General features: G+C 47.4%; 1 protein-coding gene across 4 annotated transcripts in view; it reads right to left on the bottom strand.

The window, feature by feature from the left end:
- CAMTA2 (calmodulin binding transcription activator 2) overlaps positions 1-23,457 on the bottom strand; it is an 897,177-nt gene that overhangs the window by 166,854 nt on the left and 706,866 nt on the right. For all 4 annotated transcript variants that reach the window (XM_086946206.1, XM_086946207.1, XM_086946208.1 and 1 more), the window contains exon 17: positions 8,062-8,249. In XM_086946206.1, the coding sequence (XP_086802332.1) occupies positions 8,062-8,249 (188 nt within the window). The remainder of the gene's footprint in view (positions 1-8,061; positions 8,250-23,457) is intronic.

The following is a 23,457-nucleotide window of genomic DNA, read 5'->3' as shown; positions in this document are numbered from 1 at the left end:
GACGATCCGCAGTCCCAAACTCAGGGACGAGAACACCTTCTTACAGAATTGTTCGTACCTCTTGGTTTCCCGATCGGGCCGAGCCGTCGGGAATGCGGTCTGGGAAGTAGAGGCCTGGATAACCAGGCTCTCGGGGGTGGGGTGGGTGGACAAGAAGCAAGGGTCGCCCAAAGCCGGGTGGTAGCGTCTGGCCACGTTCCTATCTACAGGCTGACCTGTAGCGGGCTTCGACCACGTGCCCAAAAGAACGTCACACAAGGCCTCATTAAACGGCAGCAGAGGCTCAGCCGAGCTTGCCTGCGGTTTAAGGACAACAGTGAGGAGGTTAGTCCTCACGGCCGCGACAGGGAGCTCTAGGCCCAATGCCTTGGCCACCCGCGTCAACACTACACTGTAGGAAGCCTCCTCCTCCGTAGCCACGGTTGGAGGGGAGACAAAACCAGTGTCTGGCGAAGTGTCCAGTCCACTGGCATCCCCAAGCTCACATGTCCAGTTCTGTTGAGACTGGCACTCCTGTGCCAGAGGGTCCACAGACCCCTCTCAATCTCCCTCGTCACCCATCACCTGAAATTCAGGTTCAAAGGATGGGGCCCGTTCGTGGAAGTAAAAGTCTCCATACAACGTCGAGAATGGCGCCCAGAGGCGCCGCTCCGGCGCCGGAACCGAATCGAGAGCAGGATTGGGGACGGCGTCGCCGGGGGCGACACCCTAGGGGCTGGCGTCGGAGAGGACAACCCTGATCCGGAGGGGGCCTGCGGCGCTGGGAGCGAAGTCGCCGGCGGCGCCGGGGCCGGAGCACCCAATGGCGTCGGAGCCGAAGCACCCGACCCGCTAGGCCGCCCCGCCGGGACCGAAGGCACCACAGAGCCCGGCGGAGGAGGGAGAGACCTCGTGGCCATGAGGTACCGCTCGATCTCCTCTGGCGTCGCATCGTGCCCAGGGACCGGAAGGTGTGGAGCAGGTTGCGACGCCCGCGACTCCATTGGAGCCGCGTGGGTGGTGTCACCCGAACCACCGGCCATATCGCGCGAGCGTCGGGGTAGGTCGGAAGAGCGATGACGCCTTTCCGACCTCTCATGCCTCTTACCTGAGGACCTTGATCCCGAAGACCGATGCCGACTCTCGGAACTGCGAGGGCTCCGACCCCGCGACCGGTCCCTCGACCTCCTGTGGGACCGGGACCTTGAACGGCACGGGGCCGACTGCCGGAGCTAAAGTCGCTTGCGGGACCGCTCCCGCCTAGCCTTAGACGTCAGGGCCCGGCTGTCGGAGCAGGTTCGGTCTTCGTGGTCGAGACCTAGACACTGAAGACACCGGCGATGGGGGTCGGTAACCGACATCAGTCAGCTGCACTTGGAGCAGGGTTTGAACCTGGGCATCCCTACCGGCACCGTAGGAGTCGAACGACTCGAGAAAAAAAGATCAAAAGATCAAAAAAGTTTACTCAAAAAGTGACTAAGGGGTAGAGCTTCTCCGGACGTGTGCTAGCTGGCGCGGAAAATAGAAGAACTGACGTCAGCGCGCGAGGGCGGCGTCTAAGTACTCCGGCGACGTCATTCCGGCGCTAACGACGACGGCCGCGGAGCCGCGGACGACACCTACCTACACGCAGGGGTATTGCTACGCAAAAGTTTCCGGATCCAGTCTGACGCCTGGGGATATTCTAAGGTAAGGAATCTATCACTAACGTGTCTCTTTCAAATACCCATGGTATCTACTACCATGCAAGGTGGGCGGCGAAGCAAAGGCTATGAGCATTTATATCAACTCCACAAAAATGCCATCATCTAGTCTATATCTCAATAAGTGTACAAATCACCTCCACCTACATCCCACGGTGTCTTGTCTTCTACATCACATAGCTGAGAACATCAATCAACCTCACTCAAATGTAATGGTGTGCAGTTTACCACCAGGGCATATGAACCAAGTTCACCAAAGTCAGCAGTGTCTAGTCTCCCACTAAGCACATAAAACCTCTTCACTCAAAGCCCATGGTGTTCAGTCTACCACTGCCCTGAGCACATGATTCAACTCCACCCAGAGGAAAATGCGTGCAGTAATCCACTTCATCCTCCACTGAAGAACTTCTGAACATTCACATCAAATCTCTCAGCAGCTGCAGAGGAGTATCTTGGCTCTGCTTGACGTTACTGAGGGTCAACCCCTTCAACTGCTCAGTCACTAGGGTTTGCATCTTAATAGAATATTCTTCAGCTTATGCTTACAATGGACTGATGTAAAGTGAATAGGTACAACAGAACAGGTTCTGCAGCAGGAGTCAAAGTAAAAGAAACACATTTTCCTTTCATAACACAGGCCTGAGAAATCTGCAACTCCTCTACCTCCATTTTAAACATGCCTAGACTTCCATGACTTACAATGGACAGATCTGACCTTGGAAGGAACCCCTGTCTTTACTGACTCACGGACTAAATAAATAATGGATGACATTGTTCCATTCAGTCGACTAGATGGGCACATCAGCTCTAAAGAGCCATCCACATCTAAGCATGTACTTAAGAAAAGGAGAAGCACTGACTCAAACAGGTCATGCTGCACATTTGGCATGCATGGGCAACACCGTTGCATGAGCTGACACTCCTAACCGATCCTACATTTCACTATCTGAACATCACACAAGACAGGGCAGTTTTCCAATGTGGTTCTAAATGTGATTTCTCTGCTGAGTTATTACTAAGACACTTACTCTGCACATTGCAAAAAGAACTCAGATGGAATAAGTGAAGAGGCACAAAATGCAAGTGTAGCCAACTGTGGGTTTGCTCACCCAACAGTGGAGAGAGACAAGCACTTCAGAGATGCTGTCAGTGACAGGGCCTAGAAGGATACTGTAATGATTGAACGTAGGATTAATTTAAAGAAATGAAGCCCTAGTTATCCAGCAGTAGTTAGAAAGAGGTTACTTAACCTGCAAGCATGTGTGTGTAATGCTGTAGATTCACATGCTTTGCATATGCCTGCCATCTAGTGTTTGACTTGGACATTAGAGGCTATTTTTCTTCTAAGAAGCCTTGAGTCACTGAATGTGGGTTTACTTCTCCCTGAATTCACAATGTGCAGGGGCACCAACTCAACCCTTAGAGTGTTTACTGCACAGTGGGTGTGAGTGCAGTGAAGCACAAGAGTAAGTCGATGTGCCCTGTGCATTGTTGTTAGCCAAATAAAGTATTTTGATCTTTTTTTAACACACACATGCAACCACTGCCAGCCTTCGGCAGCGGATGAAGGGGGCATGTGAATCTACAGCACTACACACTTTGACTAGATGCATACAAGGTAACATTTTCTGTTTGAAGCATGTGTGGCTGTAGATACACATGCTTTGCATCGACTATAAAGTAGTTCCCTCCCAGCAGTGGTTAGAGGGTCAATAAAGAAGATGTTCAAAATAAGGTTCTTCACACAATTTGGCCAATCATAGCTTGCTGATGCGCTAATATATCCACACAACAATTTCTTGTGAATGTGTATGGTGCTGCCTTAGATATATCAACTACGGCAGCGCCAAGACACCTTTGGGTATTCGCGCGCTTTAAAAATCATATTAACATAACCGGGATGTAACCCAAGAATGTCATGGTAGCCTTTATCTTACATGTAGTTTGCCTGGGAGGTACAAAGAGCACTCTTACAGCCTTAGCGTAAGAGGCAGGATACACATTGTAATCCATCTTGCAATGACTTCAACAAGAGGTGGTTAGTTTAACAGAATAGCAATAGAAAACATGAGTGGCCCGAAGGTTGCACACCTAGGCTCTATCCATAGCAGAATCAGATTTAGGGAAAAAAACAGACAGTGCAATAGTCTTATCCAAATGGAAAGGAGGCCTTAGGTAAGAACTTGGGATGAAGTATTGCACCCTGCTTTTGAATGAATCATTGTTGAACAGTGAGAGCATGTAACTCACTTATACACCTAAGGAAAGGTATAGCTACAAGAAAAGCCACATTCCATGAAAGGAACTGGAGAGTTTCAAAAGGTGATCCTGTCAAGGTGGTAATGCCATTGTGCAACATTCCGTCCATCATCTTGTGTGTTTTGCTGTTCACCCTATGTGGAAGGGTATGACCAGACGTGGGTCCCGTGCTCACTAAGCCACTGGAGTCAAGCTATTCTGGCTGAAGACGGCTGATAGCCAGAAACCGGTCCTAGGATGCTTGATTCCGGTCCAGGGAAGACATGGCTTGGCAGTTCGGGCTGGACTGTTCCCATGAGGAACAGGGTCAAGACTGATTTGCATATGGCCATGTCTGAACTGGGGTGGCTTGGTGAGCAAAATAACAATGGATTAAACCCAGATCTGTGACTGGGGGTGAAAATGTTGCCATTGTGCAACATTCCGTCCATCATCTTGTGTGTTTTAATGTGGTATGAACCACACGTGTTCTAAACGGGTGCTAGAGGTCTTCTGAGAGGTACGACTCCCAAGTCCAGTCATAAAAACCTTACCCACAGGAATCTTAAAAAGACGTATGGATGTATATGCTAGCCCAGTCATCTGCAGATGTAAGCAGTGGGACATTTCCTGCACCTTCACGTTAAAAGGGTCAAAGTGGTTTGCGAGGCAGTAATGGACGAAAGCCTTTTACTTCACAGGGTAGTATGCACATGAGTTAAGTCTGCACCTTTCTCGCAATATAACCATACCCTCCACTGGGATGTTAAGTATTCAAATTCTAAGACCTCAGATGCCAAATTCCTAGATTTAGTTGCCTGATTCCGCTTGTTTGTTAATGCCCTGATGTTCAGTGAGATGGTCCGGACAGATTGGGAGTTTCCTGGGGCAGGGGGGGGGGGGGGGGGGGGGGGGGGGTGGTCGGGGGGGGTACGACGACGACGACGGGGGGCCACAGTAGGAGGGTCATGCAGACTTCCCTCCTCGTCCTCACTATGTATGGGATGAGTGGAAGAGGTGAAAAAAGTGTACGCAAATGTTCCTGATCAGTTCTTCAATAGCTTATTAACCATGGACTGGGTACTTCGGGGCAAAATGTGGGCATTTAGCATTTTCTTGACTGACAAAGAGGTAGATTGCTGGGCTCTCCCATTTGTGAAACTACGTTTGGACTTAAGGGAGGAGTTCCCATTTATGGACAAATTGATGTGTTCTGCTTATCAGGTCCATATAGTCGTTGTCGACCCCTGGCATGTGTTTCACCAGAAGTTGTATGTTGTGGTGAATCTCTCAGTGCCAAAACTGTTGTGCCATGATTAATAGAAAAAGTGAATGGGTGCCCCCTTGTTTTTGTATGTAATACACTGCCGACTTTTTGTAGGTCTTCATAAGGACTACTTTGCCACGGACAAGGCAATAAAAGGTTTTGAGTGCTAGGTAAATGGTTAGTAATACCATGTAGTTGATATGCCTGCTCTGCTGAGTAGGGGGTCCATGTGCCTTGGACAGTTATGTCACCACGTTGTGGGCCCCAGTCTATGAGCAATGCATTAGTGGCAATAGTCACATGCTGATGAGGGCCCAAGAAAGATATGTCTAGCAACAGATTTGTGCTCTTCCAGCAATGTAGAGTGCACAGAGTGCTAGCTTTTATCAACATTAGGTCTTAAAACTGATCCTCCGCTTGTGACCAATAGCTGAAGAGGCACTGCTGCAAGTGCAACGTGGAGTGCAATTCAATTGCTGTGCATTATGCGATAATTCCCAGCTGTTTCATTGAGTTCTTACTGGTAATGGGCTAGTAGACAGAAAAAGAGGGAGCAGCTGTTGAAATGCTACCACCTTCTGCTGGTTGGAGTGTGCCTGCCTCGAAACAGTGTTTAGGACTGATCCTAAACACTATATATCATCAGCGGGTGTAGGTGGGACTTCTTAGTGTTTATTGTACACCCTAAATGGTGTAGAATATTGAGCGGTGCCTGAGTGTGTTCTAAACACTGCTTCCAACTGCTGCTCTTGATCAGCCTGTTGTTGAAATAAGGAAAGATGTGGATGCCCGCTCTCTGCAGAAGAGCAGCCTCGACAGCCAGACACTTAGTGAAGACCCATGGGGCTGTTGTAACCCCAAAGGGATGATCTGTGAACTGGTAGTGCTGTCCACTAATCAAGAGCCAGAGGTACTGGAGAGGGGCGGGTGGATGGATGTGTGAAGTAGGGGTACTTGAGGTCTAACACCATCACAGTCTCCTTGTCGAAGCAACAGGATGATGTTCTACAAGGTTGTCATGTGAAAGTGCTCCGAAAGGATGAATTGATTTAGCAGCCCGAGTTTTATGATGAGCTGTGGGGTTCGGTCCTTTTTGGGAATAAGAAAGTGCATTTAATACAAGCCCATTCTCTGTTGCTGTAGGGGTACCAGCTGTGTGGTGCCCTTCTGAAGGAGGGCTTGAGCTTTGATGCTGAGTGAACTCCTGCTGATGTAGTGGTATAATGAATGGGCAAGTACACAAGTGGAGTGATATCCATCCAGTGAGAGTGGACATTCCTCATTCCCCTAAGCATACCCTTAAGCATAGGTAAGAACTGAACACTATGTTTAGTCCTTGAGAGGGTCTCAAGCAAAAAGTCATCCTCATCTGTAACTACGTGCTTGGCAACCATATGACGACAAGCTTCTCTCTGTAGTGGAATCCTACGGCAATAGTTTAACCGGGTATGTCTCTAGGCAGTGATCCTTAGGGAGGTCAGCATTGTCATATTCCCATAGGTTATCCTCACCCCCTCCAAATGTGGGCTGATTATATGGGTCCCCTCATCCAATACAGGCTGCATGGATCTGAGAAGAAGTGGAGTGACCCTTCTGAGAACTCTGGTGGGCCTGTGTGGGGGAGTGAGAAGAACAGTGGTGAGACTGGCCTTGATTGTAGAGGAGGTGGTGGTGTGTGTGGCTGTGGTGATGGTGGTAAAGGTGAATCAGCTGGTGCCTGCTGTGGTGTGGTAGGCAGAGGTGGAGTCAGAGTTACTTGGCCCTGCGTTTCTTAGGAGGTGGGTGCTGAGTCATTTAACATTCTAGTTCCTCCTCAAAAGTCAGCCTCCTCTTTTTTGTAATGGGAGGCAGCTTGGAAACAGAAGTAGGCTTCGACAAAATCCTGCCTGTCTCAGAATGAAGAAAGAAATGCTTCTGTCTTGTTTGAGCCACTCCGCTAATCTCTCAAGCTTTTGGTGATCAGCAAAGAGAGTTTACAGCTTTGATATGGTTCAGACCTTGCCTGCTGAGTTTTTCGACTCAAAAGTAGGAGGTTCGGTTGTCCTTTGACAGGGAAGGCATTGAAGTACGACATCGATGGTGTGTCTGCTCCAAATCTTTATCTCAGCCCTGACCAGAGACTGAGGACTGGAGGCCTTCTTTTTTAGCCATTTTGGGGCTCGATGCCAGACTTCCTCTGGAGCAGTGCTCTGCCTCGAAGCAGGGTTGTTTCTGTCTTTGACCCATGGTGAGAGTAATACTCATCCACCTTAGGGTCTTCTTTGTAAGTGGTCCTGCCAATGTCCACTCCGAAGAGCACACATCCTCTTTCTTCGAGGCTTCATAAGCCACTGTCTTGCACATTTTTTGTTGTTGCCACAACCGATGAACTGAAGAACGTCCTGAAGTCACTGCAGGCAGGCACGTTTGATTCAGAAGTGCAGTTTAACACGTTCTAACCCGCTGGCAGGAAGAAACAAAATCCAACAATGCAGTTGGTGCCCATGCACACTGTACAGTACGGGAGGAGCTACTCCACATACCATGACGCAAAGCTTCTTAGAGGAAAAACAACTTGTAATGTACAAGCCAAACACTAGATGCAGAAGCATGCAAAGAAAGTATATCTACAGCCGCACATGCTACAGAGCAGAAATTACACTGGTTACATCTGTTTCGCCCAGAGCAATGGAAGAGCAAAAGGGAAGCAAGTAGAATTCAATGACCAATAAAAACCTCAATAGAGCTACAACTGCTCTTCCACCAAACCATTCTCATCTCTTCAGGTTCCAATGGTCATTTTAGCTCACAGATTTAACACTTAGGGAAAATGTCCAGTGATCTGCAGTGAGTGAGCTGCAAACACCACCCACCCATAAAGAGCCTAATGCCTACCTGTGCTGGGAGAGACTGGGTAACTGGTCCACATTCTCCAAATAGCTGGCCAGCCAGGACATGGTCTTGCTAAGAGCCAGGTTGCTCTGGCGCTCCTTCAGGGGTCCATCCAAGGAATTGAAGGTCTCCTGCTTGATCCTGTCTGGTGTTGCTTCAATTATCTGCTCAGCGAGTGTGATCATATCCACCTGCAAGGAAAGAGGAGAAGTGATGCCAGTCTCGAAGCGAGATTTCCTACCTGTCTAAAGCTACAATAAGAATAAACAACACAGGTTTCTATGCCTAAAATCACACTCAATCATTACCACTTTATGTCCAATGTGTAAATTAAGCAGATCCAGAAACTCCTTACCAGCTGGAGTATTTACAGATCAAATTAATACCACTTCAACATTCCTTCATCAGAGTGCTACATGCGGAAAAACAAAACATAATCATGCTTAAGAATACAACAATTACAACCTGCACTTAAAAGATGAATGGCTTCACTATCCTGGCATTTGAAATAAGGCACAAGAGTGCAGAGAGCAAAAGACAGACATAAGAAGAGATCATGATATGCACCACTTTTTTTAATTTATTTATTTTAAAGGTTTTATATAGCGCTGGCTAGACCCGGAGGAATCAGAGCGCTTTACAAGAGCAACAGATCAAAGTTACAGGATATATTGTTACAAAGGTTACACAGTTATTAGAGCATGGTAACATAGTTACTTGTATGGTTGAGATAAACAATATGCACAAATACGAAAGGGGAAAAGCAGGCAGGGGGAAAGGTTCAGGGGAGGGGGAAGGAGCTGGGGAAGTAGTCAGGTAATGAAGGCGGGAAAGAGGAGGGGAGGATGAAGGACACTGCATGGAAAGAGGAGGGGAAGGGCGACGGGGAACACAAACCGGTAGACGAGTCAAAGCAACTTCCAAAGTCCAGTAAGCTGTGATCCTAGGGGAAGTGATATCACTTCCCTATCTCAGCTGCGGGAGGCTCCCTTTACGCAGTGGACTCTCTCAGAGGGGTCTCTGAGACTCCAAGGCCTACATTCTGGATACTTCCCCAAAAAGGGGAGAGGGAGTGCTTTGGCAAGGGGTGCCATACCATACCTCAGCTGTGAGTGGCTCCCTTGGCGCAGTGGACTCTCTCAGCGGGTTCGCTGAGACTCCAGAGTATAAATATTGGATCTTTCCCCAACAAGGGGAAAAGGAGTGCTTAGTCAAAGGGCACAAAGGACAGGGGGCTAGGCAGACTGAATGCTACGAGCACATGTTTACGAAAAGGTGACAAGTGCAGTCAGGTTAAAGAGGACTTGAATTTGAATTTGAATTTAAAAACATTTATATAGCGCACTTATACCACGCGGTTTCATGGCGCTTTAGGTTGCGAGGAGATGGCAGGAGCAGAGAGGTTAGGCAGCAAAAGCTCGAGAGAAAAGTAGAGTTTTAAGACTTTTCCTAAACTCTGTGTAGGAGGGTGTCGTGCGGAGTTCCACAGGAAGGGAGTTCCAGAACACAGGGGCAAGAACCGCAAATTTTGTTCCGCCGGCCTTTTTCTTTTTGAATCGGGGGACAGTTAGGAGGGCCAAGTGGGTGGAGTGGAGCTCTCTGCCAGGGGTGTAAGGCTTGATGGCAGAGCAGATGAACTCCGGCGCAGTGCCCATTTTTGCCTGAAAGGTAAGGCAGCCGAGCTTAAACAAGGCTCGCTCTTTCACCTGCAACTTCTAAAAGGACCTGCAACTTCTAAAAAGATTTATATTCAATCGAGCCTACTTGTCAGATGCTCTAAAGTAAATAAAAAGTCCTCCCCTCAGTACTCTTTTACCACTTTCAAGAAGAAAACAGATGCTCGGCTAGTCAGCAGAAAACTCATGGAGGGCTCTTGTCCCAGTATATATTTGTGTTGTCATCAAAACTGGTACCTAATATTTGAACTAGCTGTTCTATTCTTTTGGACACTGTTGACCCTTACTTGATAATTATCTGCATTTGTGAATCTTGTTTTTGAAAATATATTCTAATAACAATAATTCCTATTTATAAACAGCAAACATATCACCCCTTAATGTTTCAAAGCGCTGGGGGCCATCCGGGAGATTAAGTGAGCTATTGCCCAGAATCCCCTCGTGCTGAACTTAGCTGCCGCAGGCACCCGGAATCGAACCATGAGCCCCGCGCTCCTGAGTCAACCGGTCTGGCCACTGCGCCAGGCCTCTACATTGGTATATCCTTGGTCTGACAGAGGTCTAAAGCCTTACCAGATTTTCAGGATAGCCACAGAAGGAACATGTTACTTACCCTGTAAGCATCCGTTCATGGCATGTAGTGCTGTAGATTCACATGCTGTGCATATTTCCATCATCTAATGTTGGGCTCACACCTGTACAACTTGCTTTTCTTTGAAGGAAGTCTTTTCAGGTCACAAGGTCTAGTGAATCCACCTATTGGTGGTATGGCGCATGGGCATTGGCTCCATTGTTAGATTTGATGGAGGTTGAAGACTACAGTAAATATGACTATGTAAAGGAAAACAATAAGAAGGACAGGAAAAGAATAGAACCTGCAACAACCGGGGAGAATGGTGGGCTCATGTGAATCTACAGAACTACATTCCACAAACAGATGCTTACAGGATAACTAACAATTTCCATTTGTGGCAGGTGTAGCTGAAAATGCACATGCTGTGTATAGACGGTAAAGCAGTCCTCCTAAAAAGCGGTGGTTTAGCCAGAGGATGTTGCAGCAGACTGGAAAGAGCAGTTGCTATGCCTGCTTTGGACAGAGCACATCCCTTTTGAGGCTTGGAGTGTGACAAAAACAGTTGTGGGTTCTTACGAAATGGTTTACTCTGCGTCCTTGTGTAAATTAACTTCTCCAGTCACTTTCACGTCCGGAGTCCAGCACAGATTTGCTCCAGACGCACATGCAGGATGACCGGGGCGGTACATTTTACAGTCCACATTAAGCTCAACACTCGTGGTACGGAGCGATCATTCCACGCCGTACCGAGGAACTTTAAAGGAAAATACCTAAGCACACACTTCCTACGTATGACACCCACGGCAACAATTAGTCTTCCCTCAAAACGACAGTTGGCAAAGTTCTTTTAACAAGACTGCCCCCCGGTGACCTCTAGACAGCTTAGAAAACACAGCACCACTTTAATTTTCCCTCAAAATGACGCTTGTCAAGCTTTATTTAACAAGCTGATGTTTAGACAGCTTAGAAAACAGTAAAATAGCTTAATTGGAACAGCTGAATAGTTAGCTAGAATGTCTCAAGAACAAGTATAGTAGTATTGACAATACATTACGGGAAACGGTTAATAGGGCGATGGGTAGATTGATGGGGTCGCTAAATAAAACCATCAATAACAAGTTAGAGTCTACTTTTAAAAGAACGTCAGACACAGAACAACCCCAATGATCTGGATTGGCAGATAAGGCCCAGAGGAAAAGACTACCAGGTGACATCCCTGAAAAAAAAAAACAAAGAAAAATCAAAAATAACCAATGAGGGGATACCAGAGGAAGCCAGTGATGGAATCAGTCTAAGTGACACGGGTGGGCATGGAAGAGGCCCGGTTGACCCTATTTCCAGCTATTTTGATGATGATGAGGTTTACGAAACTGAAATCGAGCTATCCTGCTCATCAGAATTCGATTCCGACCAAGAGGGCACTACATCGGACAAAAGAGGGACATTAGAGGAGGCATCAAAGGCCTCAGGTTCCAAAATGGCTATTCAGGATCCACTAGGGGGACATTTTTGATCCCCTCCTTATTAAGCATCCCGTTACCTGAATGGACACCACTACAACATGTTGCTGATTCGAACACCTTTTGGTTAAGAAGAGAAATCCCCAAGAGATCTCGTTTCAGATCCGAATGCCCTCGACCATCTCTACCGACGAAATAACTGTCACCCCCGAGTTAGACCCCAAAGTAGTAACCTTTATCAACAAAGGAGGTAAGGATTCTAGAAAAGGATTAGACAGGGGTCTAAAATCATGTCAAGATCGAAGTCTTGATATTACAGGACCCCTAACCAAAATATTTGACTCTGCAGAGAAGGCCTGCCTAAACGAAAGTGTAATTATCAAAAAGAGCTAACTCTAGGTTAAAACTCAATATGTGTGTGCAAGCGAAAAAAACATTTGTTTTTTATGAAGGCCCTCACCCACCAACCTAGTTAGTGGCATGCTTCATCATCGGGCCCTTCCAGAGGAAAATTCCCAGAGAAATACCTTTTTAGCATTCGAGACATCTGGTATACTTTAGTATACCTATTTGCTTACTTGAATATGTGGACACGAGTCGGACGCGCGCTTTTTCAGTGTCAGATTTGTCCTTGTGAGCGCGCGTTCGCTGCTGGCATGAGCTGTGAGCGTGTACGGCTGCGTCAGCAGCGTCTGTTCTCGCGCTCCCCCATGCTTTCACTTTTGCGACGCCACATGAACCTCTCGCAGGCACCTTCACTGCCGCCGACCTCTCCCCCACACTGCTTGTTAAATGAATGTCACTGAGTGCTCCTTTTCTTTTACATGGAATTGTATACATGTGCTTGCTGCTTTCACTCAGTGATTCATTAGCTAGTGTAGTGGCTAAGTTATGAGGAACGCGCATTTTTTCCACCATGCCCACAAAGTCAACAGGGAGGCTCCTGCCGCATTTTCTCCATATGAGTGGTAGCATTCTAGACCATTGTTGGAAGCCGGTTGTAAACGAATCGTTTAATTAAGTTTTCGATTTTGTGACAGAAGCCTGGCTAATAATAAATCTTAGTGCAATCTATAGTTAGCCATTGTGCTAACATCCATATGTGAAAGAGACAACGTGCAGTTCAGTGCGGGAAGGTTGACCTCCCGCTCTTGCTTTTAGTCGCACCACTGACGCAAAACTTAAAAGTAATTTGAGTGGGCTGCCTCAGCTGAGTCCATTGCAGTCTGTCAGCACTGCCACGGGGGGAACATGGACGTGCAGATGGCTCCGCTCCGCGCTTGGGATGACTTCTTCCCTGGATCCGACCGCTTCGCCCGGCCAGATTTCAATGACGTCTCGAAATGGAACAACCGGGTGGTCAGCAGCCTGCTTTACTACCAGACCAACTACCTGGTAGTGGCGGCCGGGGTATTCGCATTGGTAGGGTGAGTGTGTTTTTCGAGCCCGCACGCAGCATTTTGCAGCTTCCGAAACATGGCGGCCACAGTACTTGCTGGGACTAGGGACTGCTGCTAGCAGTGTCCGGATGAGAGAGACCATGCCCCTGAGATAGTCAGTCAGCAGGATGTGTATTTATATTGCACTTATAAACGGTAGATGTGCGTGATTATAGTTACCCACAAACGGTAGACATGTGGTATTTAACTTAAAAAAAAAAACAGGAGTTTATTATGAATACACAACACTAATCAAAACACCGTATGGGCAGAAGAGAAAACCATTTTCCATCAGGAAAGTTCAAGTATCTTGAATAGGACTCTGTCGAACAAACTGTTTATTTCGATCCTAAACATTCGGAGATTTGATACAGTTACATTCAACACTCAGAAAGTTTACAAACGCTACATGTTCCTCCCCCTAATTAAACCCTCGACAGGAAACCCTAAAACTAACACAAAAAAATAATAAACTTTTGGTTGAGTGACGCCAAAGAACAGGACGCTCTATATCTGTTGTCTCCCTGGTTCTGTGTGAATTTGAATGGCCCGATGACTTACCAAGCAGGCAAGGTTCAATAGTTAGATTTTTATTTAAAAAAAATATTCCTGGCAGCGTTGCAGATGAAGCACAGGCCCAGGATAGACTGTCTTGCCGGCTACAGGGGTTCTGTGGATGTATTAATATATTTACAACAGGAGTGATAGCTATTGAGATAGCAGGCTGCTCGGCACAACATACGGGACTGGGACGTCCTCCTACAACCAGGGCAACTTAGTTTAAAAAACAAAATCTCAGCCCCAGACTGCAGCACGCCGCTGCTCCGAATGAGGATCTTTTCTGAATGCCGCCCTCCCTTCACCACCAAGACGAACCTACAAGGAGAGCAGTGACAGAGACATAGCCCCCACCCCTCCGGAATAGCTTTAAGGATAAACACAGCCCTGTGTGCCTGCTAGTTTGAGCACGCTAAGCTGTTTGAAAACAGTCTACGGGTTCTCACAATCAGTGGAAATGCGAATCAGATCAGAGACCGTAAGATCGATGTTTGTTTTCGGTGTTTGCCTGGAACTTGCTAAAAGGTCATTTCATTGTGGATGTGCCTGTGGGAGGACTTGATCCCATTCCGTCTTTAAATGTCCTCCACACCTCTCAACCCACCTTGTTCCCCAAACCCCAGTGCGCTGCCCTTCCTCCTACAACCCTCCTCCAAACCTCACCACCTTCTTTTTCTTCCCTCTTCAGACCAACTTACCCACCACACATTATTTCTCCAATCTAGATTGGTTGCCCACAGTTCTCCTCCATGCTTCACCACAAAGTCTTCCCCACACTTCACTGAGCCTCACCACACCTCTCCTTCATGCCCCAACATATTGTCCTCATGCCTCTTTTATGCCTTACCACACACTCCACCACCGCTCACCACATTGTCCTGTTCACTCTTCGCTACACCTTTTCTCAATCCCACTTGCCTCACCTTTCTTCTATTCTTCTACCTCTCTCACCTTTCCTCAGTCCTCCTGTATTGTCTCACCTTTTTTCAATCCTCCTGTTTGTCTCAGCTTTCTTCTATTTTGACTTCTCTCATCTTTCCTCAGTGCTCCCGATTGTCTCGCCTTTCTTCTGTTCTTCTACTTCTCTTATCTTTCCTCAGTCCTGCTGGTCTCACCCTATCATCCCCAGGTGTTAATGAATGCTTATTGAATGGATTCATGGTTGCTTATCACAAACCTACCTGAGCAGGGCCAAGCTCTGCACTTTAGTGAATGTTGCGAGATCATGCAAAATCACATACATTAAGTGGAGATTTACTTCTTTTGAATTATACAGGTGCATCACAGGCTACACATTTACAATCGTAGGCACAGGTAGATTAGTTGCAGTGCACAGTCAGACTAGTTCTAGCCTGCGGTTCACCAAAACTACACTGAAATAAACAGGGCGCCAATATGCTACTCACTTCTAAACTCGATTTATACGTTCTTCTTCAGAAAGACGAGCATGTACCACTGGTTTGATTATTTTGATATTTGATATTTTGTGGGGTATTTGTAGAGCGCGACGTTCGCTCCGAAGGGAGCATCTTGGCGCTGGTGAATGAAGGAAAGCCGGTCCAGGAGGAATTTAGATGGAAGGAATTAGATGGAAGCCTTAGAGTGGTCATCCGGGAGTTTGAAAATCCATGTTTTCAGGAGCTTTCTGAAGGGTTTTTCCTGGGTTTGTTGTCTGAGGGTTTTGGGTAGTTTGTTCCAAGCTTTGGTCGCAAGGAAGCTGAGGGTTTTCGCGCCTTTCGTTTTCAGGTTGTATTTCGGAAGAATGATAAGATTATCATCGCTTGAACGAAGGTGACGGCTGGGCAAATAATGGGGAAAACGTCTTGTGAGGTATTTGGGGCCTGTCTTATTGTAGGCACGAAAAGCCATGATCAGGATTTTGAAAAGGATCCTTTTGTGGAGGGGGAGCCAATGAAGCGAACGGAGCGCTGCAGAAATAGAGGACCTGCGGGGGAGACCTAGGACTAGACGGGCGGCTGTGTGAAGTACGCTCTGGAGTTTAAGGATGGTGCTCTTCTTAACTCCTGCGAGCAAGCCGTTGCAGTAATCCAGTCGCGAGATTATAAGTGCGACTGTCACCGTCTTTCTGGCATCGATGGGGAGAAAGTCGAAAAATTTTCTCAAGGATCTGATGGTTCCAAAGCATTTGCCAGCGACAGTTCTGGCATGCTGATCGAAGGAGAGTTCGGAGTCAAAGATTACACCAAGATTCCTAGCTGACGACACTGTCTGGGGGGGAGCAGCAGAGTCGTCGGGCCACCAAAGTGCTGGACAGAAGGTATTATTGGTGCCAATCGGGAGGATCTCCGTTTTACTTGAATTACATTTCAAGTGGTTATTTTTCATCCATGAGAATACTTCGGTCAAGCAGAGTTTCAGGTTGAGTTCAGCTTTGGTAGACAGTTTGTCCAGGGGTACAATGAGTTGTGTATCATCGGCATACGAGGTGACAGGTATGCCGAATGATTCTATCAGATTGAGGAGAGGAATGAGATAGATATTAAAGAGGAGAGGGCTTAGGATAGATCCCTGCGGGACACCTGAAAGGACAAGTTTGTCTTTGGAGTGGAATGGACCCAGAGTAATGGATTGGGAACGGTCGGACAGGAAAGACGTAATCCAGGAAAGGGCGGAGTCGGAGATGCCAATGTCCCTGAGTCTACCGATGAGGATGGTGTGGGAGACGGTGTCAAACGCCGCAGTTAGGTCGAGTAGGATTAGAATGGAGTTTTTTCTCTGGTCTTGTAGAGTTTTTATGGTGTCCGAGAGTTCGATGAGGGCAGTTTCTGTCGAGTGTTTAGAGCGGAAACCAGATTGTTGAGGGTGAAGAAGGTTGTGATCATCCAGATAGCGTTTCAGCTCGCAGCGTTTCAGCTCGCAGTGTACCAGATGTTCCGTGATTTTTCCCAAAGCCGGGAGCAACGAAATAGGGCGGAGATTGGTAAGTTCCGTCGGGGGTTTGTTGGCCTTCTTCATAAGGGGCTTGACAATACCTTTTTTCCAGTGGCTGGGTACTGTACCTGACCTGAGCGAGGAATTGATCAAGTGGTTAATGGTAGGGTTAACCTCATCAATTAATTGGTGAAGGATCTTGGGGGGGGGCAGGGGTCGGAAGGGGCGCCGGATCTGCAGGCCAGGATAGCTTTTTTCGACTGCTCCAGAGTGACAGAGGGAAAGCAACTGAGCGTGCAGTCTGGGGGAGCCAATGAGGGGGGCGCTGTGGAGATGGTGGGGGGAGGGAAAGTGCTTTGGATAGAGGCAATTTTTTCCTCGAAGTAATCAGAGATTTGATCACAAAGCTTCTGGGAAGGGGGGATTTCAGGCTGAAGTGCTTTTGGATGCGTAAATGATTTGACAATCGTGAACAGGGCCTTCTGTTTTTGGCCTGCATTATTTATAGCATTGACATAATAGTTTTTTTTAGCAAGTTTGATTTTTGAAAGGTAGTTTTTCCTAGTCGCGATGTAGGAGGTGCGGTTAGTGACTTCATAGGTCGTCCGCCATTTTCTTTCTGCCTTTTTGCATAGCAGATGCGCATTTGTAAGATCTGGAGTGCACCAGGGGGCATTGATTTTGGTTTTGCCTCGAGAAGTGCGGGGACGCGAGGGCGGAATTCTGGATTTGATTTCTTGAGTGATCCAGTTGTGGAAAAGATCAACGTCGGTCTCAACGTTGCCGGAAAGGATGGGGGCTTGAGTTTGCATTGTAGGATTGAGGGTGATGTTGTCCTGGATCTTTTTCCAATTAATGTAATTGTCTAGGTTTGAAACAGCTTTATTACGCCTGGATAGGTTTTCGCTAGGAATGTGAAATGGGATCAGGAAGTGGTCAGACCAGATCTGAGGTAAGGGGGGTAGGGTGATCAGAAGGGGGGAATTTGTGCAGACACCATCGAGGGTATGACCAAGGGAATGGGTGGGTGAGGAAACGAGCTGCCTAAAGTTAAACATCTCGAGAGTTTGTGTGAAGTTAATGGTATGGGTGTCTGTTTTCGATTCTAAATGAAGGTTAAAGTCGCCGAGGAGGGTGAAGAAAGGATATCTAAGTGAGAGTAGGCCTAAAGAATCGTACAGTGAGTCGAGGAACTCAGATGCGTTACCAGGTGGGCGGTAAATAAGTCCGCCTGAGAATGAGGTGTGCTCACTCAGTTTAATAGAGAAACCTAGTCCTTCGGTCTTTTTTAGAGGCTCAAGGCTGAAAGTGTGACAAGGGAAGGAGTCTTTAATGATGATTGCCACACCTCCGCCTCGGCCCTTGGCTCTGTCTGCCCTGAAAAGGGAGTAGCCCGGGGGAAGAGCAACAGCAATATCAGGGTTGCTATCTGTTGTTAGCCATGTCTCGGTAATCATGAGGCAGTCGAAGTCGGACTCCAAGATCAGATCGTGTAAATCTTGGTTGTGCTTGCACATAGAGCGTGCGTTGATCAGACCACCTTTAAAGAGAGGTAAAGGGGCCAGTAGAGTGTTGGCCGCAGGGGCAGCAGAGTGGAGTTCAGTGGACCAGTGGCAAAATTTGCAACTGACTGGGCCTAATATAGACGTTGGGTCAAATGTAGCTGGGCAGTGCTTAGGGACTTGTAGCTGGCGGAGGTCGTTGGGATGATAGGAGATGCGAGAGGTATGTTGGGCAGAGTGTCCTGCGCCTGTCGCGGTCTTGTCGCGGACGGGCGCAGACGGGCTTGCCTTAGGCGCGCCTTCGGCGCGCAAACGGCGCTCCCGCTGCGCTCGTCCGCTGCGCGTCCTATGCATTAGTACTATATTTGGGCGTTAAGCTGATACTAATGAGGTGCAGCCAATGCCCAGAAAGTGCTACCAAGTTTAACAAGTATTTTTTTCCCCTTTTGCGTTTTGGGACTTGTCTTATTTGTGGCTCGTTTCTTCTTCGTCCTATCAACCAGACCCCTTTGGTCAGCAACCTACTACCAATTCCTCCCTGCTACATCATTTAGTTCACTGTGTTGCTTCCTCGTGCTCTCCCCCTGTGCCCTCCTTTCTACTGCCTTATCCATAAGGCACTTGGAGGTGACATGACATGAAAGGAGTGCTAACCACTATAGCTTCAACCAGCATCACACTGTCTGTGTAAGGTTCACTGTATGCATTGTCAGCAGCATAGCCAGTGTGTCCTGGGGCCCTGGAGCAAGTTAGGAAATGGCCCCCCTGGATGCGGTTTGTGCCCACCTTCAAACCGCCCTTACAGTACAAGCACCGGGGGAGGGAGGCGGGTTAGCAGCGGGCCTCTCCACATGTCTCGGCTCGTTATGCTGGGGATATATCACTGTCGGAGCACTTAAGAGATTGGTTGTAAAGAGCGCTGGTCGCCCGCTACAGTGTGTACACTCTTTCTGCTCCTGCTGCGCGGCTCCCAGCACGATGGGGCATCACGTTAAACACAAAGTCAGATATGCTGCTACAGTGCGCTCAGTGATTCACTGTTTCCTACAAGGGGAGTGCTGGCTAAAAAGGTAGCTACGTATTAGGTGCAGATGTCCTTACTTGGCTGACGGTGCAGTGCTGTCGCAAGAGTCCCGCAGCTGCCCCAAGGGAGTGTTCTGGCTCTTCTCTATTGAATTAAAGTATGACCCCAGGCCTCCACAATGCCGTGCTGCTACACACCCCCGAGACATCCCAGCGGGCACAATCACTGTGTTACCTCAGGGGTTCTGAGGCTTCTTTGCTTCTCCGGGCTCTGCTGAGTGGATCTGGGGCACACTAGACCAGCTACTGGCCACCGTCTGACTTTTGTAGCTGCAGGCCACCCCACAGCATTGATGGCGTCCACTCCCCTCCTGCCGCATGGCCTACTACGCACTGGGGCGCCCAGGGGAAACAAGTGCTAACTGCCGATATGGCACACTCCGTGCCCGCAGTGATTTCCAGTGGTCTTAAAGGAACGCCGACTGGAAGAGTATTCACCAGGGGCAACCTCATTTATTTGGCTGGTGGAGCAGTGCTGCCATAGGAATCTGGCGGCCGGTTTCTTCCCCGCCCAGTCAAGGTGGGCCCCTAGCCCTCCGCAGTGCTGCGTCACTACCCCCAAAATATGTTCCAGCGGGAGCAGTCACTCCCCCTGGGGGCAGGGGAGTTCCACTGCCGCCTTGCCTCTCTGGTCCTCGTTGGTTGTATTGGGGGCACCCGGGTTCCCCTCCCGCGGCGGGCCATCCTCTGTCTTGGGTTGTCCCCATGTGCTCAATCTCTCTCTCTCCTTCCCTCTGTGTGTGCCAATATGCTCCCCGTGCCTGTGTGACACCTCTCAGCTTCTCTTGTGCGCATTCTTCTGTGCCTCCGGCTGTGTGACCTCGGTGCCTCCCTATGCACTCCTCCTGGACTCTCCTGTATCCTGTGTGCACCTATACACCGCCGTCTAAGTCCCTCTGTCTGCCCCATCCCTCGTGTTGCACCACTCAGCCTTGCTTGTGTGCATTCCTCTCTCCCTCCGCCGTGTGACCTCTGTGCCTCCCTATGCCCTCCTGTGTCCTCCTCTACACCCCCCTGTCTCCGTCCCTCTGTGTACACCAATCTGCCCCCTCCTTCGTGTTGACCCTCTCAGCCTCTCTCATGTGCAGTTGTCTCTGCCTCCCGTTGCCATTCACAAACAATGTTTATATACCAATTGCAAATTAAAAAAAAATTCAATGCCAATAACTCAAACTTTAATGCTGCGAGACCTATTGCATTGCAAATGCTTGTTCTCAAAAGCGTTCGGAACTAGTAACAAAAGAGGTAGAAGACCTACTACTAATAGGGGCTATACGGGAGGCATTCAACCCTGGGATAGGCTTTATCAGCAACATTTTCCCAGTGGAAAAGAAAGATAAAGGTATGAGACCCGTTATAAATCTAAAAGAATTAAACAAATGGGTAGTCTATCACCACTTCAAAATGGAGGGGATTTACCTCTTAAAAGATATTCTGAGCAAAGGGGATTGGTGAACAAGACTAGACCTGAAAGAAGCTTACCTAACCATCCCAATTTTGGCCTTCACATCGCAAATACCTCTGCTTCACTTGGAAAGGCAAACTCTGGGAATTCTCGAGTCGCCCTTTCGGTCTTTCTTCAGTACCCTGGTGCTTCACAAAAGTACTGCGCCCAGTAGCAGCATGGCTCAGAGCGAGAGGAGTAAGACTAATTATTTACCTAGATGACATCCTAATAATGGGGCAATCCAGGGATCTTGTGTCACAACACACATAATGGACAATTCGCTTACTAGAAAAACTAGGCTTCATAATAAATCAAAAGAAATCATGCTTAATCCCAGCACAAAACACCCAGTTCCTGGGGTTCGTTGTAGACACAGTCCAAACAGAACTAAGATTACCAAGGGAAAAACAAAAAAAACTACGCAAAGAACTGAGAAAGGTACTATCAGTCAAAGAGTTATCACTGAAAACTTTAGCAAGGGTTATAGGCCTTTTATCTTCAATGATTCAAGCAAGAGTCCCAGGACCTTTATGCTATCGTGACCTCTAAAGACTCAAAACAAGGTGTTTGCGAAAGAACCCCTCATACTCTCAAATGTTACGCCTAGATTTCGAATCAAGGGAGGAACTTCTATGGTGGCCGAAGAACGCAGAGGGATGGAGCGGGAGGGCAATTTTCGGGCAGGAACCCAAACTTATAATAGAATCAGATGCAAGTTTGGAAGGTTGGGGGCGAGATGTGGGAATTCTTAAACTGGGGGTCGCTGGTCAGCCCAGGAGAAGAAGTTACACATAAATTGCTTGGAGCTGTTAGCAATCTCTTTTGCCGTGCGCAGCTTTACACAATGAATGATAAAATGCTGTGTGATGCTTCGCATCGACAATGTTTCAGCTGTGAGGTATGGGGGGGGGGGTCACACTCCAAGGACATTACAAATCTAGCAAAAGACTTTTAGGGATACTGCCTAAGCAAAGGGATCTCCATTATAGTACAAAACATTCCTGGGTTGAGCAATAGTGTAATGGATTGGTTCTCCTGCAACTTCAGGGACTTCACTAATTGGAGACCCAACAGAGAGATCTTTCTCAGTATCCAACACAAATGAGGCACATTCTGAATGCATATCTTCGCAGACAGATTGAACTTGCAATTAACACACTTCTTCAGTTGGAAGCCAGACCCACAAGCCTCAGGGGTAGATGCTTTCCTACAGTACTGGAAAGGCCTGACACCATATGCCTTCTCGCCGTTTGCCATGATACCAAGCGTCCTACTGCAAACACGCAGACACAGGGAAACCGTAGTAGTGATAACCCCACTATGGAGGTCACAAGCCTGGTTCCCGATAATGCTTGAAATGACAATAGACTGCCCATTACTAATTTCAACTTTCATGAACGTAATACAAGGCCCTCAGGGAGAAATTCACCCTCTAATGCAAGAGGGTCTCTCACTCTGATGGCATGGAGGATTTCAGGAGACAGTGGGAAGTCCCTGGTCTTTCGGGCAATGCTTTCAGGCTCATATTAGAGCCGTGGGCATCTGGGGCAAGAAAAGCATATCGACTGGCTTGGAATACATGCGTTCGCTGGTGTCTTCAATGGGGTTTCAATCCTGTTTCAACTGATGTAGCACACATAATAAATTACCTAACAGAGTTATTTAGATCAGGATTGTCCTAAGGGTTGTAAATGTCTATAGATCAGCCATCTCAGCTGGACACTGTTTGTTAGACAGATTAACTATCGGACAAAACGTTTTAACAAGAAAAATAATGCGAAGCATGAGAGTGCTAAAACCAGCCTCAGCAAAATATACCTCATTGTGGGAGGTTAAAGTTGTCTTAGAAGTACTTGAAAATTGAGGTGATAATCACCTTTTGTCCCTAAAACAACTCTCCTACAAACTGACAATCCTATTATGCTTGGCAACTTTTAGACATACCTCAGATGTAAGAGCCTTAGATATTACTAGTAAAGTGTACCAGCCAGAAGGGGTCCGTTTATATATTAAAAGAAGAACAAAGACTTTATCATCATAAAAGAATACGAAAAAAGAACTGAAAATGTACAGAATGGGGCCGCACAACTACTAATCTCTCACAAATGCCCTCATAGAGCTGTTTCTCCCGCCACCTTAGCAAGATTGGTGAAAGATTTGATGAAGGAAGCTGGTGTTGATGTTTCTAAATTTGGAGCGCGTTCACTCAGGGGTGCATCAGCCTCTAAAGCTTTCGTCCTGGGAGGCAGATTACAAGATCTTTTGAGAGCGGCAGATTGGTCGAATAAAAACGTTTAGAAGTTGTTATTTTAAACCAATGTCTAATGCAATCGATATTGTGTTGAATACACTATGAACCTGCATAATATTAGCCTCCATGTCATGCCATAAACTGTAGATTTTTCACAGCATGATGGGCAGAAAATCTGGATTTTATTAAAGACATGGAGACTAAGATTATCATACCTCATGCACCCACTCGGGTAGATTAACTTCTCTTTTTATACTTTCTATAAGATTAATAAGGATTGCATTCCTTTTTTACGACTTTTTCTTCAAGAAGCATTCAATGTGGAAATATAATTGTACATTGGAGTTTATCTTGTTCGCAGTGCAGGAAGGAGGAGGATGGCTGCTTGTTGCTGTGCCATATGGATGATTAGAATGTTTTATAAGTTCTGAATTCTTTCCATTGTTGCTGCTGTGAGCGGGCAATAAAAGGAGACTGCAGGACCTTAGCCTCCGTGTCTTTAATAAAATCCAGATGT

Source organism: Lissotriton vulgaris, chromosome 12 (genome assembly GCF_964263255.1).
Source record: "Lissotriton vulgaris chromosome 12, aLisVul1.2, whole genome shotgun sequence".
Lineage (NCBI taxonomy): Eukaryota > Metazoa > Chordata > Amphibia > Caudata > Salamandridae > Lissotriton > Lissotriton vulgaris.
Note: the sequence above shows the minus strand (reverse complement) of the source record. Positions and strands in the feature narration are given on the sequence as shown.